General features: G+C 38.3%; 1 protein-coding gene across 1 annotated transcript; it reads right to left on the minus strand.

The window, feature by feature from the left end:
• Positions 1-271: 271 nt before the first annotated feature.
• Positions 272-17,305, minus strand: LOC135607938 (EH domain-containing protein 1-like). Its single transcript, XM_065100197.1, has 16 exons — positions 17,084-17,305; positions 16,932-17,011; positions 14,326-14,394; positions 14,162-14,219; positions 14,029-14,081; positions 13,905-13,947; positions 13,758-13,822; positions 5,786-5,899; positions 5,516-5,618; positions 5,379-5,428; positions 3,470-3,598; positions 3,144-3,395; positions 2,923-3,002; positions 2,553-2,679; positions 2,326-2,469; positions 272-746 (listed from the first exon to the last, which is right to left on the minus strand). Exons 1-16 carry the CDS (start codon positions 17,157-17,159, stop codon positions 558-560), a joined length of 1,632 nt encoding a protein of 543 aa, XP_064956269.1. The 5' UTR covers positions 17,160-17,305; the 3' UTR covers positions 272-557.
• Positions 17,306-17,871: the final 566 nt, after the last annotated feature.

The following is a 17,871-nucleotide window of genomic DNA, read 5'->3' on the forward strand; positions in this document are numbered from 1 at the left end:
ATTAAGTTTAGAGGGTAAACGCTACACGCTACGCACTATTATGTCGCTTGGAAAGGATTATATTGTACTGATCAAACCAATTGTCGAAACTGGCAGTGGATTGGTATTTAAAACATTGGTTTGAAATTACATGCCTAGATTCCGAATTCAGAGGTTGATTAAGGATTTCTGCATCCCACAACATAGGCTTCAACATTGATACTACGAGATCATCTTAAACTCCTGCATGTGGGATTCAACAAAGAGCCCTTGTGTGAACACCACCACAAAGAAGGCTAAAAGATTCTAAGGGTTCCTTTTTGGGTGCACAACATAATTATTGCAATGGAAAGATGATCACGATTTAGATATTACATCAGTTAATCAGCGAAATATGTTCTCATCACAATAGCCAACAATGGCCAGATTGTAGATCACAAACTTACACATCTCGGACAAACTGGTACAAGCATGGAACAACCAGAGCAGTGCATGTTTTTTTGCTGCAGTGATATTATGATCGGACGAACTCATTGCCCTCTTTGGTGGCTGTTGTACTGCATCTGGGGGATGACAACTTACCGTTCATATGGGTTTCTGAAGTTTCTTAGTAGTTCCGGGATGTCATATGCCAGCATATCGTCAACAGCCTGTATCATTTTTGGCTTCAGTTTCTCGAACTTGTCGATGCTGTAACCACCTAGGATTTCTCTGAAGTGCTCGACATTGGGGAAATCTCCAGCTGGTAAATGGTATTCCCGTTGAACCTGCTTTAAAAATACATGTGAGTCTTTAGGCATTATGAAATGGCCATAATTCAAAAAGAACAGATGGTGTAGCTATAGTCTGCAATTAAATGTTGAGAAGCTTCAAACGGAAAAGAAAAACCAAAAAAATATAGAAACTATTACTTAGAGAGGGGGAGATTTCTGAAGAACTAACTGAATAGGCAATAGAAAATTAAATGATCAATATATTCTGCGCTCTATCACATCCATAATAAGAGCAAAGGAAGCAAACAATTGCTGGCATATATCTGTGAAAATGATTAAATTGCACTTCATATTAAAGATACAGAAGTTTACCTGACAAGCATGCAGTGCATAAATGTGTATAAAATGTGCTAATAAATTGGCAGAAAGAGAGAAACTCCAGTTTCAAGGTCAATGAAATAAACAGAAGAAATAAGGTGTGAAAAACAAGAATTAATTTGTTTATATCCACCCATTAGATCCATGATTAGAAGCAACAGGTCAACAATCCAATATTTGAAAGAATTATCAAATTAAAGATCAAGTATGGTAAGTTCATCAAGCAAGATTCCCAGTTGACCCACAGTGCGTTGACATGAAGCAATAAAGATTAAGTCAAAAATTTAATACTCAAGAAAAGAAATGTGCTGGATGTGCACAGGTACAAAGGAAAGGACCCCTTACATGTTCTGTCACAGCCTCAAAAAATCAAGGTTGGCGAGATTTATTTAATGAAAAGAAGGGCTATGAACCATACTGACTCTTCATTTGACAATTTCCTATACTGAATTTGATATTATCAAATGGACATTTTTCAGTCATTTTTCCATCTCTCACTATAGCCTATGTACACATGTTGACAAAACATATATCCACACACATCTAAACATACACATGCAAAATGTATAGGTAATATTCTCAAACTTTCAACAACCCAAGGGTGAACTGAAAATATTGAAATTCAGGAGGTTAGATCATTATAATATTCATTCAACAGCATAAAAAATGAACAAGTGTTTGATTTTTTAAACATAGTTTATGTGGCATGTGCCTACTGCATGCTACTAATTCATATGCAGAATATCCAGCAGCATGTACCTAAGGCTATGGCCAATGATAATAGAAGTCTAATAACATGCATTTTTAGCTATTCCACTGTTTCCACAAGTTCTTGACTTGACAGCAACATACATTTACCTATTTATTATTTAATTACATATTTTAAGATTGTACATCCATTGTGTGGCAACTTCACTGCTTGCATACCATGGTTGCTTGAACATTGCATCACTTTGAGATGCTTGATATCATGCTTTCTACATTATAGAAAGAGAGACTGGTTAAAACAGAAATGATCCTTTCATTTCTCAAACACACCGGTGTATGCATCACTTTGAGATGCTTACTGTCATGCTATAGAAACTGACTAGTTTAAACAAGAAATGATCCTCTCATTTCTCAAACATGTATGTGTATCTGCTTGCACAAGCATCGCCAACAACTACATCACGTGTAAATGGAGCGATATTTACATATGGTCCTCATTAAACATTAAAACATTTTTATGCACTTTAAACAGAAAAAGAAACATTACCTTTGCAAACTCATCCTCCAGGTTATCAATGAGCCGTTGTTGAGCCTTTGCCTTGCCTAGCATGGCTGGCATCTCGTTTCTCAGGTGGCTAATAATGTAAGAATGAATCTTTGCCGCTCGAGCCCTCTTAACAAATTCGTTGATCTGAAACCAAATGAAGATTAGACTGAACAGATTATAGGATCCACATAAAAACAGAAAAAGGAAAGGAGTTGTCACAAGATTACCCTGCGATCACACGCCTTCTTAGGAATATCTTTCAGATCAGAAAGGAGGTCATCTTGTTCTCTTTCAAACAGTTCCTTTCCAAGTGGACCAACAGCTGCTTCATTAATTGGCTTGTCATTGAATGAACTGTAAATTATAATTAGAATAGTCTTAAACAAGAAAATTACAAAATGAACTCATTAACCCATAAGAGTTCTAATCCTAGTGATTATTGTATAGTAAGAATAAGTCAAAACTCCAGCTCATGCTCCTAGGAACATGTAATTTCTTAAGGATAAAAAATGTTTTATACGATAAGCTAGGAAAAAAATTAAACTTATGCAAGAAATCAAACTATTCAAAGTACAACCATAAGTATTGCGAACACACCCAATATAGACACGCATTACTTCAGGAGTATTCAGAACCTTCCCAAGTGACCACATCAATGCACCATAAACTCTCATTAGCTGCAAAGAAAAGGCAACTCAACCAGGTTAAAAATATGCTGCGGTTTAAAAATTGGCAAAAGCAACCTAAGCGACTGCATAAGATAATATAAGTGATGATCTCATGGCAATCCAAAGAATTTAATTTTTTAAGTGTTTCACCTGCTGCGTGTCAACTTGGTCTGACTTATTTAGAACCACACGTATTTTGTCATCATGACCACGCAGAGATCCAATAACACGCTTGAACTCATCACTGATGTCAAGCTTATGGGGATCAAATAGAAGAAGTATAAGGTCGCATTTTGCTGCAAACCATGATGTCACACCGGTAAAGTCATAACTGCGTTGAGTACGTTGTTTTTCTCCAGAAAGAACCCCAGGAGAGTCAACAAATGTGATATGTTCCAGAAGCTGCACAAATACAGAGTAGTTAGCTTCTAAATATAATATACACGCCTTCCAAAGAAGCTAAGATTAGACCATACCGGATTTGGCATTTGTGAGCACTCAAATTTTGACAAAAATGCAGTTCCAAACATTGTAAGACCACTGAAAGCCATATCCGCTTGAACAGCTATGGTATTCCCAGGAATAGTCCTTTCATCAGGTCCCGACTGAAGAAGTGAAACTAGTGAGAACATACTCTAGTGGTAATATTGGTACCATTTGTTAGCTACACAAGCTACATCTCTAGAAAAGGCACTTAAACTACATCAGATAACTTTTATCCTACTAATATTACCAAAATTTCTGCAAAATTCATGTAAGCCACAAATGAAAAATGGCAATGCATCAAAGTGCACAGTTCCATGCATGCAAGCTGGTGAAAGTCAGTCCATGCTACCATATGACCGTTCAACATCAAACAGAATGAAACATTTAACAGCATTGCACGATGACAAGGTCTTAGACATGTTTTATCTAAAAAATGTGGAACACAGCATGAGTAAGAAATCATCTCAGTACATGGCTGGCATAGATGTAGCATATGATTCTTCAGTCCTTGTTTAGTAAGTTACTACTCCTGGCAATTAACCACAACTCCAAGCCACATGAACTACTACCATGAGAATATTGTGAGATTGACATAAAGGGCACTTATTTGACAGAATCTCTTACCAAAACAGTAATCATAAGTAAATAGTGAATCAAAAATAAACTACATCAAAATTATTCAACAAAAAGTGATATTAAAGATAACAGAAACTATAATCATATAATGAATGGTTCATCAGATTGCTCAATCTTGACATCATCTAGCTTATCTGAATAGGGGCATCAATCAAGGACAAAACAATTTTTGCCCGATTCGTCTATATTACCAAAAAATCAGCCAGACTAAGCCTTGATCAGTTGAACCTACTGATATAGGCCAAAATCAAATGAATCGGACTCATCCTTGAGAAGAGAGGTAAAGGAGTAAGAAAAGCAACTATTAAAATAGCACAAGAACAGGGAAAGAAGTCGAGAGAGAAAAGCCCTAATTATATCCTAGTACACAATCAAAGGTTACTCATGGTTTGCAGCCACTCATCATTTGTGCCACTTGCTATAGGGATGGAAAGGGGGAGGGAGGGAGGAAAGAAGGGAAGAAGAGAGAGATGTTGGGTGTGTCAGAAGTTCAGACAGACCTTCTGCGATAATCTAAAGCGGCAGTTTCAAGTTTCAACAATTCAGTGGCATTCTTAGGTCTCTTCTGTAGGCATACAGCCTACAAGTCGCTTCTGTCGGGCATATTCATGAGACCTTGTTGTGAATGTCAATAATGGGTCCTCTGGATTCATCACTAGAACAAACTTGTTGAAACATAAGAACAAACTTCTTTAGATAATATCTTCTCACTCTTGCAGACTTCCAACATTTGATGCCGAGCCATAGCAAAGATCCCAAGGATATCTTGCATAACACACAATCAAATAACAATCAGTTTAGAATCAAGGCTTGTATCTAAAGGAGTTAATTAGTTTACTCAAGATAATATGAACAAAGCTAGATATGGAGTTATGAACTAATCCCTAGTGCCCTAGAATGTTTATCAAAAGCCATTGCATCAGCTATCCTTCAAAGCCACTAGACACTTCACTCTTCTGACAACCCATGTGTGTGATGTGTTTATCAAAGTCATTTTTATACTTGCACGGTTGATCATCTCTCATCATTTAAAAATTTGGCATTGGTGAGTTACATTGTAGCTTAGGTTGACAATACTATGCTTGAATAATTTTATGACTAAAAATACAAGTGATAAAAAAGGTCTCAAGTCAAATAGTCAACAACTTACATAGCAGTGATCAATTGTTAATATGACTAGCTTGCACAAAAAAGAACCAAACAAAAAAACAAACAAATACATATAAAAAAGTAGACAAAAAGCATCTCCAGGTTTTCGCATACCATAACAACAACAAATCGGTCAGTTGTAGGCTCTGGTCCAATATGAGCACCTGCATAAACGTCAAAGACAATAGCATATTACAGAATTCTTGCTTCTTTGACAAACAATAGAAATATTAGGAAACACCGATAAAAACCTGGGTAGCTAGTTTTGAGTAAATGTTTTATGAATGTCGTTTTTCCAGTAGAATATTGACCCAAGAGCATAACCATGGGCTTAGCATCAAAATCACTGTTTGTCTGCAAAAACAACCAGGATGGACAATGACATCAAATTTTAATGAGGATATCTAGGTGGTGCAAAAAATGTGTTGACATTACATTCTTAATTAACAGTCTTATACACAAAATGCAACAACTTTAAATGCAATTGCAAACAAAGAATAACTCAATACAGCCAGACACACCAGAAGGGGTGAAACAAAATCGTTGAACCGGTAAGTAACTTCCAAGGGCTTCAGCTTTTCAACGTATAATCTCTTCAAACCATCTATGATTGAAGTAACTTGGCTCAGAGGTATCTGACATCAAAAGAATAACCAAAACTATAGAAAAGAAGAAAATGCTAGCATAATGCAGAACTAAAACAATGTATAAAGGTTCTTTGTAAAATATCTCAAAGAAGTACCTTTGAGATGAAACATTAGTACGCTACTAAAAATGATATGATATAAACTGCTAAAGTGGTTAATCTAAAACAAAAGTACCAAAACCAGTATGAAAAAAAGATAAACAAGGAAATGCAAGCAGTAACTTCAGTGAGACTTTTTCTGATGACCAAATGGTTCCTTTGAACACCTACCATATCACAAGTTCAAATAACCCAGAATGCACCCTAAATACACATTTTCAGAAGCTAGCAAATGGGCCCCAAATACTGATAACAAATATTTCCTTGCATTTTAGAGTTCCCAGTCAAATTACTATATTAATACTGTTCATTGTTATCAAACATGGGTAAACCCAATTTGATCTGGGATGTGATATGCAGTTCCTGACCCTGATGTGGATGTTTTATCACCCCAGTGGTTTTGCTGGACAAACTGATCAAAAGAAAAGACAGAAGAATTGGAGAAGAATAAAAAAAAAGCTTCAAGAATTGTGGCAGTCGAATAACTAAAAGAAGTAACGACCTTGTCAACAAGTTCCACCTTCATCTAAAAGTAGAAGGTAATGGTAATGAATAAAAAAAAGAAAGAAAAGAGGATGAATTGCTTTTGCTTTAAGAAGCAATTGGAAATGGCAATGGCAATAGCCATGGTAATGGTATATCGTTCGTTATTTTCCGCTTTTGATTTCTTGTCCAGCTGCTTGACTTCGTAATTTACTTGGCTTTTGTATGTTTTCCCCTAGTTTTAAGCCAAGCCAGTCCGCAAAGCTACGCAGCCTGTGGGCTGATTTCTTTGAGGCAGCTGTGCTGTCACGGACAAATCTGTACATGGGGAATTCGATGTAATGTTTGTGTATGTCTATGTCTTTCAGTTATATTCATACTTTGCATAGCAGGCAGAGGGCTTACAGTAAGCTTGGCAGCCCCATTTTAGTTGGATTTTATGGCCGTTTTAGTCATATAACACAGGTTGTGTGCAACCATCGCACAAAGGCAAAATTGCCGAAGAACAAACCATCAAGTGGGCCATTTTTGGGATTTTCTAACTCCGTAAAGTAGTGTGAAGTGTTAGTCAATACAAAACCCTAGAGCTACTCGGGTGGCACATGGCTGGATGAGCCTTTGGGGTATATTATCTAGGACTAGTTCGCTACCTTATTCTGTAGCAATATCATGTGGGCACTTATGAGGACTTTTGCCACAGTGGACCATCTTGGACCCTTTGTCACGTGATCGTTGGGAGCTTCCAAAGTCTATGTTTATAATTTGTATTGCCTATCAAGTGTTTGCTAAAATGTTTACTTGTGGGATCCCGAGTTAAACACTTTCTCTAACCTATTTTCTCTTTTACAAGTCCTTAAGGGACCATAAAAAACTTCATGGAGGCTAACATATTGCGGACGAACACATAAGGGTATCGCATGACTTAGGAAAAACCAACTAAGTCCATAACATATGGTATCAAAGCGAAACAAGCACATTGACAAACACTTGGCATATAAACGTGGAGGACCTAGCGGGGCTACGTTGATAGCAGACAATGAGCGTGATCATTTGAGGGAAACGAGCGTAGAGACACAGGGAAAGAAGTCGCTCAAAGGAGCAGGCATCCGAGATTAGCATTCTACGGAATGGCCAATCCTTCGCGCAAGAGGCACCATGAAGACAAACAAGTTAGGAAGAACGTATAGCGCACAAAGGTTGAGATAGTTGAGTTCAAGCTACAACTCGACATTGACAACCAAACTTGACAGTGCTCAAGGCAAGCGAGAGCACTTGACAATGGATGAGACTATGCAAAGAGAGATGTGTTGTTTACTGTTTAGCGACTAAAAGAGTTGTGCAAAACTCACAGAGGTGAAGGTAATTGCTAACTCGAAGAACTCGGTACTTATGCAAGAGCTTGTATGCAGACGATGGACTATCCGTGGCCATCCCAAGGCGATCAAAACTTGACACCATAGAGCATGAAAATTTTATCTTCGACATAGGAAGGACACGTAAGTAGGAGGTTGAACTGTGCAGTAGGTTAAGCATATTGTTATGTCCTTAGGGGCACAACGGGAGCTATATTGGCGATGAGTCGCAATCTAACAAGCGTATTCACGGTGGTAGAACAGTGCGCAGTTTATTCAACAAGGCGGAGTAGTCCAAGAAGATGGTGATCTCCGAAACTTCCAAAGGGAAGGATGCGAAGAGGAAAGTTGTCCAACAGGATAAATATCCAAGAGGGATAAATTTCAATTCTTTAAAAGGAGAATCATGTGCAACGGACTGCACATGTTGAGGGAGGGTCTCTCAAGACAATAGCTCCATAAAACTTAATGGACCGAGCAAGCAACGAGAAGTCGTCGCATAATCTCAAACGAGATAATGCGTTGGTGGACGCATTATGAGATCAAGTACGAGAGCAACCCAAGACAATACCAAACGAAAGCACACTCAAAGCCAATGCAGAGAATGGACTTAACGATGGGCTGACCAGTGAAATGGGGGGCGCAAGGGCCACCATCAACTCAATGCAAATCGAGGAGCAGAGCAACTCGGGTAGAACTTGGTGAAAAGCCCAAGTCACATGAAGGAAGTTGACATAGAAGACGAGACATGGAGTGAAGGCACGAAGCTTTTCCTGGACAAAGATCAAGGACAAGAACTCTTACAGAGGCAAGAGCGAGATCATGTCATTCTATAGGTTCCTCATTCCGATGGAGCGAACTCATCTTGCATACTATTAGTCGAAGGGAGCTTCAAGGCACATGCATTTTATCTTGACGAAGCAATTAACGAAGGGACTAAAGCGACTCAACTTGTGATGGCAAAATTAAGGTTAAAAGACCTTGGCACGAGGAAAGAGAACACATAGGCGAGTACTCTTGAAGAATATATCGTAATGTTGTCATTCAAGTTACCGCAAAGGAAGCTGTGCATAGCGGAGATTATGATGGGGGCAGCCCAGGATCTAGATAATAGCACACCAATTTCAGCAAAGTCGATGTACTTCGAGAGCTGTTGGGCAACGACTATCCTAGAGTTGCGCTTCGTTTGTGTGACCCAAGGGCAGGTGGACAAAGGTTGATTGCCAAAATAAAGAACACAATCAGAGGTGTCAGAGGCCTTGTGATGTGATGGTAGAGGCTACACATGGAGAGATCACAATCCGAGTTCATCCACAAAGATTATAATGCGATAGAGATGTCACCATGAGACAAAATGGTGCAACGGATCAAGGTAGAACAGTTCAAGGCAATGCGACACACGAGAGAAGGCCCGTGAGGCACTTGATCATACAGAGGTATGATCATGAGCTACTAGGAGCTCCATTTCGGTGACAGGACAGCAAAGAAGGGTAATGGATTCAATGAGTGAATATCATGATACCACAGAGGCAAGTCTTTCATGCGTGTACCGAATTTTGGATCGGATAAAAGCCTTGGTCATTAACATATGAAGGGTTGTGTACCATCGAAGGAGATTTCGAGTGCAAGTATCAATGAGTCCCATGAGGGGACTTGATCATACAGAGGTATGATCGAAGCAACTGAAAAGTCGGACTGCTCCAGAGCTCATATTCGCTTAAGGATGTTCGACAAGTTGAAGGACAAGGTCGAGCGAGCGAACGTTGCTACCAAAGATGCAAATGAGAACAAAATCGACGCAAACCCTATAACATGATGGCGAAGGCCATGAATAGGAGTTGAAGTATATCGTTTCATCAACCAAGAGGAACTGCTCGAAGAATACGAAGGTGTTGAAATAGATAGTCGAAAGGGGTGAGGAAGCGACGACAAGTCTATAGGAACTTAGCTACCCAAAACCACACGTCGATTAGGATGGAGGTGGCCTCGAAGGAGTGCCACAGTACCGTAGAGGTTGATATACCAATCGTGAAAAAGGAAGCAGATACGAGGCGACGGATAGTAAGGCCATTAGCAAGGTAATGGAGTCATCAAACCCTTACTCTCATGGAGGGGGATGAGGAGATGGAGAATGCAGATGCAAACTCCAAATACCAAGACAAGGCCAAGGAACTTCATAAGGCTGATGTCGATAGGCTTTTCATCAAGATAACTGAAAGTAGGGGACTTAGAGTCAATGTAGGAGTGTTCAACCAAAGAACAGAGTAGGCAGTACGCGGTGCTATACCTTTTCTACTTAGAGTGGACGGTGGTAATGATGAAGATGACGGTACAATCCTAGAGGCGACCAAAACTATCAGAGGCTTGCTCCAATTGGGGTAAAATTTTACTCTTTTCAAGCAAAACTTGTTACATCCTAAAAGTTTGATGGCAATAAGAAAAAGAATTGCAGTAGCTAACTCAATGCAAAGAGTGCAAACACTTTAGGTGCTTTAGAAATGTGAGCAAAGATAAGGCAAAGGCTAGTAACCAGCTTGATGCATGAAATCCAACCTTTAAGGAGGCAGGTAAATTCAAGTAACATTTGTCTTCTCAACTATTAAGAGAACGGAAAAAATCGAGTACCCCAGTTCTCCTATTTATCAAACAAAAGAGATCTGTATATGTTCAAAAACCCTTCGAAAAGACTTAGTGAAAAATAACAGTTGTCAAATCCTTACCAATGATGATTGATTCTACCGACAGTACATTGTCCGCTTCATTTGCCAATAGAATGTCAATCGAAAATGGCAGTGATGCAAACCTACTTGAAGGCGACAACAAGTTATAGAAGAATCGATGAAAAAATTTACAGAAGAAAGACCTCAAAAACTTCAAAGTCTGCGAGGCGATGCTCGTAAAAGCTCCAACAGGCATCCACCTAGTTCAAGCGGCACAAGACGTTTGAGAGACTGACGCACAAAGTCTCGAAGAAATAAATGGGGGAGAATGTCACAAACAAATAAATGGGGGAGAATGTCACAAACAAATCTGTACACATGGTGTTCGATATAATATTTGTATATATTCGTGTTTTTTTGTTTTGTTCATATTTTACATAGCATATAGGGGGCTTACAATAAGCTTGGCAGCCCATTTTAGTTGGCTTTTGTTGCCATTTCAATCCTGTAAACGCAAGTTGTGTGCAATCATCGCGCAAAGTCAAAATTGCCCAAGAACATGCCATCAAGACAACCATTTTTGGGTTTTTCTAGCTCCGCGGAGTGTGGTAGAGTGTCAGCCAATACAGCACCCTAGAGCTACTCGAGCGGCACATGACTAGATGGGACTTTGGGGTTCCGCAGCAATATCATATGGGGACTTTTGGCCACGGCGAACCAACTTAGACCCTTTGTCACGCGACCATTCAAAACTTACGAAGTCTATATTTATAATTTGCATTGTCTATCAAGTGTTTGTTGAAATATCTGCTTGTGAGATCCCAAGTTAAACGCTTCCTCTAACCTGTTTTCTTTTTTGTAGGTACTTAAGAGACTATAAGAGGTTTCAAGGAAGTTAATCCTTTGCAGACAAACACGTAAATGTGCCACACGACTTAGGCAAAATTAGTTAAGCCCGTGACAGTGCGACATGAAATATCAATTATCTCAATCAAAGTTCGTAATTTCATATTGCACCGAAATATCGAGTTCAACTTGGTATGGTATGATACGAGTATACCGAGCGGTACGCTCTGGTGTACCGCTCGATATATATGTATATATATATACATATATATATACATATATATATATATATGTATGTATATATATATACATACATATATATGTGTGTATATATATATATAAAGTTAAAAAATAAAAAAAGGGCGACGTCGCGTCATTTCTTCTCCCAACGTGGGGAGAAGAAAACCTCGAAGCCTCGATGACGTCATCGAGGTTTCTTTGCATGAAGTTTCTTCTCCCCGCGAAGCCTCGGTGACATCACCGAGGTTTCTTTGCGGGAAGTTTCTTCTCCCCGCGAAGCCTCGATGACGTCACCGAGGTTTCTTCTCCCCACACCAAGGCTTCTTCTCCCTGTGCGGATTAGGAGAAGTCACCGACGACATCGAGGTCTCCACGCGAATACTCAGTGACGTCGCCAAGGTTTCTTCTCCCCACGCCGAGGCTTCTTCTCCCCGTACAGATTAGGAGAAGTCGCTGACAACACCAAGGCCTCGTCACCTCAAACGTGAAGGAGGCAACATCATATCATCTACGACATCCGACGAGGGAGGGCGACGACGGATCGGGATCGTCGACGGAGAGCGGCGCCGAATCTCCAGGTTCTCCCTTTCTTCTCCCTCTTCTTCCTTCTCCCTCAGCTAATACCGCTTAGTAGCGGACGACGACGACCGAAATCGATCGTCACCGACCGATTTCGAGTGGTAACGGGGTGAAAACAGCCCCAATCAACGGTACTGCCTGGTAGCGAGCGGTTCGCATACCGGTCTGCTGGCGGACCGGTACGTACCACCCGATACGGGTAGTATCATTCGAAATTAAAAACCCTAATCGGGTGGTATCATTCGAAATTAAAAACCCTAATCTCAACGCCCTTGAACATCTCAACACCCTTGAACCCCGAGTGGGTCGTATGGGGCTTTAGGTAGTGTCAATGATTGGTTTGAATGAAAACTAAGCACCCTTGAACCCTAGAGTTTGTACGTAAATCATGTGTGGGCTTGCTAAGCAATTCGATGATTGTTTGGTTAAGTGACATCATTTTAGTGTTTAAAGTCCTATTTTCTTTTGCCTTTCGAGTGTTTGTTGAATTGTTTGAGTGATACGCTTTTGTTCAAGACATCAAGACTTGATTATCCTTGCTTTCAAAATGATAAATTTTCTCTTTTATAGGTCCTTTGGAACTTGCACAAGGTTGGTCTAAGACTGACCCTTTACGAATGGCCATCATAAGGGTGCCTCATGATAGGAGAATTCAAGAGTCTATAACAAAGCGATACCTATTAGTCAACCCGGTTTATTAATCTATAATCATATGCAACATTCACTAGAGATCATAGAAAAGCGAACATATACAATATGTAGAAACTTTATTATTCAATAACTGACCAAAAAATAACATTATGATCAATAAGAAAAACACCAAAAGTAACAAAATTTCCATTTGAAGTAATGACTTGATTATAAGATAATAGCACAATGAGAGAAACATCAGCAACTTAAAATTACACCTACTAAGAAATACCAAATGTTCAAATACAAAGCTAAATCACATAAAAACCAACAAAAACAAAAGGGTTTTTACTTTTTCGTTTGTGCCATCAAATATTCCAAAATACGATATTTTTCCATTACAATATTTGAAAACACATAAATGCCATTAGAAAATCAAGATATGGTCATACCAAAAAGTTGATATTTGTTATTATGTACAATTAAAAATTAAAAGGGTCTACATTTGCAGTATTCGACTCAAATGGATGTAGTGTTACCAGATAATCTAAATTAGGTCAGCTTGGAAATGATAACATACTCAGACCAAGTATTTTACATTTGTAAAATTGATGTTTTAACTATATTTTCATACAAGTCAGAGGAAAATAAAAGTTAAAGGGTATTAAATGTAGTGTATATTCAATTAATAGCCATTGTTTGTTAAATAATATAGACAAAACCTAACAGAGTGACATATCTGAGTAAATATTAGTTTTCTAGTAGCATAATATATTTCATAGAATAAAATTGCAAATATGGTATGTTGAATTTTGAGTAGCATATTTTGTTAAAATTCCAGTAGTTTTGTTCAGTAATATTTAATTTTGGCCAACAATACTACTTATTGGTGAAGATTTTTCGGCTAGAAAAAGGGCATAGAATGACATCAACAAAAAGAAATAGCGGCAAGGAGTACCTTCTTCGCTGATTTTGAACTAAACCACTGAACGGTTGATGGAGGATTTTGTGGCTTAGAGTTCACTGCAGAAGACATAAATAATAAGATCTTGTTCAAGTAGGCAAGCAGCTATAATTTGTATGCAACATAAATCAAGTCATATACCATCTATCTCAGGATCAATTTTCTTTGTTGACGCCTTATTTCTCTAGCAAACAATTGAGAGCAAGTTAGAATAGGTAGAAAGTTTACTTGATTTTATTAATCTGGAAATTTTCATCAGACTTACAGAGAGCAGAGTATCTAAACCTTCCATCACTGGTGGATTCAATTTCTCCAAGTCTGCAGGTGTGACAATATAGATATGTTGATGCATCTTATTTCAAACTCTGTAAATAATAAGATTTTAATTCATAGTTTACCTGCATTAGCAAGTGTATCTTGGGTAATCTCATTCCCTGCTTGTGCTAGAGCCACAAGCTGCACAAATCAAAACTTAAACAATGATTAAATAGTACAATTCTACATTATTTCCAATAATAATATTTAACAAAATGAAAGGGAAAAGAGAATGTAGCATGTAGACCTGCATTGCTGTAACAAACTCTCCAAACCCAAGAAAGCCTTGTCGTTTAGAGTCTGCAATCGCCCATATCTTCATGCAAAATTTGGTAAGGAGAATCAATTAACAAATATATAATTGTGTGTTCAGAAAACAAAAGCCTAGATGTTTGCTTCACTAACAATCATCAATAATGCAGCAGATATCTAGCTAAATCTGAAGACAAGCGCACACCGAAAATGCCCGATAGTTTAACCCAATCATCAACCCAGATGATCAAAAAAGAAAGTTAGTCATCCTGGATTTTAAATTAAAAATTATTTGGTAAGTGCCAATGAATAAACATGTTCTCAAATATTAGTATTTGGAATTTAGTAGCAGTGACTTCTGTAGCAGCAAAAGCAATACAAAATTATATTCAACTCGTGTTTTAAGGGCAAACAACATTGAAATAAAGCTTAGCAGATTGAAAACAAATCAATTACCGATCTGGGCTAATTAGTTATATAATTCTTCCGAATTCAATAATAAAGTTTTCCAGAATATGTAAGTTTGGCCACCATCAACTTTTTATCCCCATTTTCGAGATCTTGCGTATAGCCCCTTGTGACGGAAAACTTAGGTTAAGTTTATCATGATATCATAATCCTAATTTTGTCTAAAATGGTCAATCTTTTGTGTTAGTTTTCTTCCTACTAAAATAAGTAGTAAGAATGCATGCCAAACCACAGCCCACAGGACTACTTATATTAACACCAAAGAAAGCACAACTGTTAATTCTTAGCATCTTTAGTTTTGGAGGCATATAAAGGTACTTCTTTCCCAATATGATTTTTCTAAGAGAAAGAAAAATTATTGAAAAAATGAAAATTGTTTCAGCAAAAGAGGAAAAGGTATCCAGCTGCAAATATTTCCTAGCACCTAACTAATATATAAGGAGTTAAAGCTACAACAAATTATGTACGTTTCCATTTAAAACAAAACAAAGTTTTTCATGTTTTGAGTCATTTTCACAACATGTTCAAGAGTAGAGGATTCAGCATGCAATTACTGGCACTGATTAAGAAACCTATTCTGATTAATAGCCACAGGCAAGGTTATCAACATAGCAAATGTTTGCCCAAACTCAAGCTCATCTATCACTTTTAATATATTATCAGTCTTTTGCACACACACAATAAGACTCCATCTGTAAGTTAAATTGTTTGACTACCAAATGAGTCAGCAACATATTCCACTCTTTTTGAGAGCCCCATACTGAACTTTTTAGAATGATCAATCCCCGTGATTCTTTACAATTAGAAGGTTGCTACCATGTTTTTACATTATACTAGCTTGTTTTCACTATTCCCGGTCCAGCCTCTCAACCATTTCATGCAGGACGAATGGATGTTCCTTCAGTTCAGAGTCGTTAGGGGTAAAATGTATCTCCTTTCAAAAAAGGAAAAAAAACCTTTAAGGTGTAACTTTGCAGGATAATTGTGGATTATCCAGAACCTTATTCATCACATAGCATCCATTCAACCATTTCTCCATGCTCTTTCTATGATATTAATTCATTCCACCAGCTGATTCTACTTTTTGTACCTTCTCTTCCTTCTATTGCAACACCACCTTTGATTAGTAGCTCGTTTTCACTATTAACCGTCCAGCCTCTCAACCACTTCATGCAGGACGAATGGATGTCCCTGTAGTTAGGGGTAAAATATGTCAAAATAGAAACTTTCACGTGTAAATTTGCAGGATCATTGTGAATTATCCAGAACCTTAACATCACATAGCATCCATTCAAACATTTTTCCATGTTCTTTCTATGATATTAATTCATTCAGCCAACTGATTCCACCTTTTGTACCTTCTCTCCCATCTATTGCAACAACACCTTTGGTAATTACATATATGCACTTCTACTCCTGCATTGCCTAAATACCTTAGTTTCTAAATTCAATTTTCATAGCTAAAACTTAGATTTTAGCCCCACACAGCCATATCAATCAATATAAAGCTATTAATGATGCACGTACCATAAACATCATCTTCAGTATGCCTGGTAAGCTTATCTGTTGGGTGTCAATGGATAAAAACTTAGAGATGATCTTTGATACTCTAACCAATAGGTACCCTATCATGCATATTTATAATTGCACCAATGTGTTTACTAAAGCTTCCTATTAGGTTAAAATCCATGGTGTTACATCTGTAGAAACTCTATCAAAATCTTTTAAGAGAAAAATCATGTGCAACAGTTCAATTATATCTCTTTTCTCTATATATCCCAAGATATTTTTACGTTTATTATCAGGACTTCATTTTCTCCATAACGACATCATCAATTACGAAAGGAAAGAAAAAGGTCCAGAATCAAAATATAATCCATCCTAATAGGTGATACTCCTACATTCGAAATCCACGGCAGCATGTCATGACACAGACAATAACTACAACAGAGATAAATGGGAACATCAAAAGAAAAGAGGACGATCTAGTCATTAGCGTATTGCAAAGTAGAAACAAAAGTGGGATATAATAGCGAGGAAACGGAAAGAATAGCAAGAATGGTTATACAAAGCATTACACTCGATAAAAGTATATCAACAACAGTGGTACCAACGAATTTAGAACAGTTTCACCTGTTTGAGATCGGGGCGAGATAGATTCGACAAGGAGAAGAACTTGATGGCATCGTTCCCCGTGATCCGGCCATCTCCATCTAATACAATCAGGAAAAAAACCTCAAAAACCTCGTGAGCATAGCCGAGACAAGAGGGATGCGGAAGCGAACCTGAATCGGCGAAAGAAAACCACTCATTGTAGATCCTCGCTTGCTCTTTACTGGTCGAATAGGAAGGGAAGTCCATAAGGCGACGATCGCGAAAGAACAACGGCGAGGGATCGGGTGGATCGCACGCCGGCGGACGAAGGAAGAGGGAGGAGTAAGCCGCGAGAGGAGCCCTCGGAATATGGAAGGGCAAATGTTAACAGTTCTCGCGCTTTGGGAAGAGGAGCGTTCGATTTGACTTGATTCTTATTTGTGTTTCGATTTGTTACTTTTGAGGCAGCGGATCCTGTCCAACTGGGATTTCTTAATGGATAGAGAGCAATCATAATGCTGAAAACGTGGCTGGCTTTCTATTGTTAGAATAGAGCAGTAGGTAGAATGATGGTTGGAGAGGATCCGAAGACCATATTGTAACGGGTCGGCGTCAGGTCTTTCTTACACGGAGGTGAGTCCAAAGAAGTGCAAGGCTTATGGCCTAATCGCGACACGTTCTCCGTTAGGCAGAGACCCCAACGGGTAGAAATTGTGTTTCTTTTAATTGAGTCAAAAACTTCTTCTGAGGGTTGAGATAGAGACAGATGCCTATTGTTAAAATCGGAAAAACACTGCTTGTGAAAGGATTCTATCTTTAGAGAAGCTAACAGTTGTAATCATTCGTTAACAAACTTTGTGAAGTATTTAGAGGTCAACCTAACCACCTAATGAAAAGTTTGAGTTATTATATAAGCTTCTTTCTTAATATATGAATTTTATTTTTCAGAAAAACAATAATATCTATATCCCTTCGAAGT

This window comes from Musa acuminata, chromosome BXJ2-3, assembly GCF_036884655.1.
Source record: "Musa acuminata AAA Group cultivar baxijiao chromosome BXJ2-3, Cavendish_Baxijiao_AAA, whole genome shotgun sequence".
In the NCBI taxonomy this organism is placed as follows: Eukaryota; Viridiplantae; Streptophyta; class Magnoliopsida; order Zingiberales; family Musaceae; genus Musa; species Musa acuminata.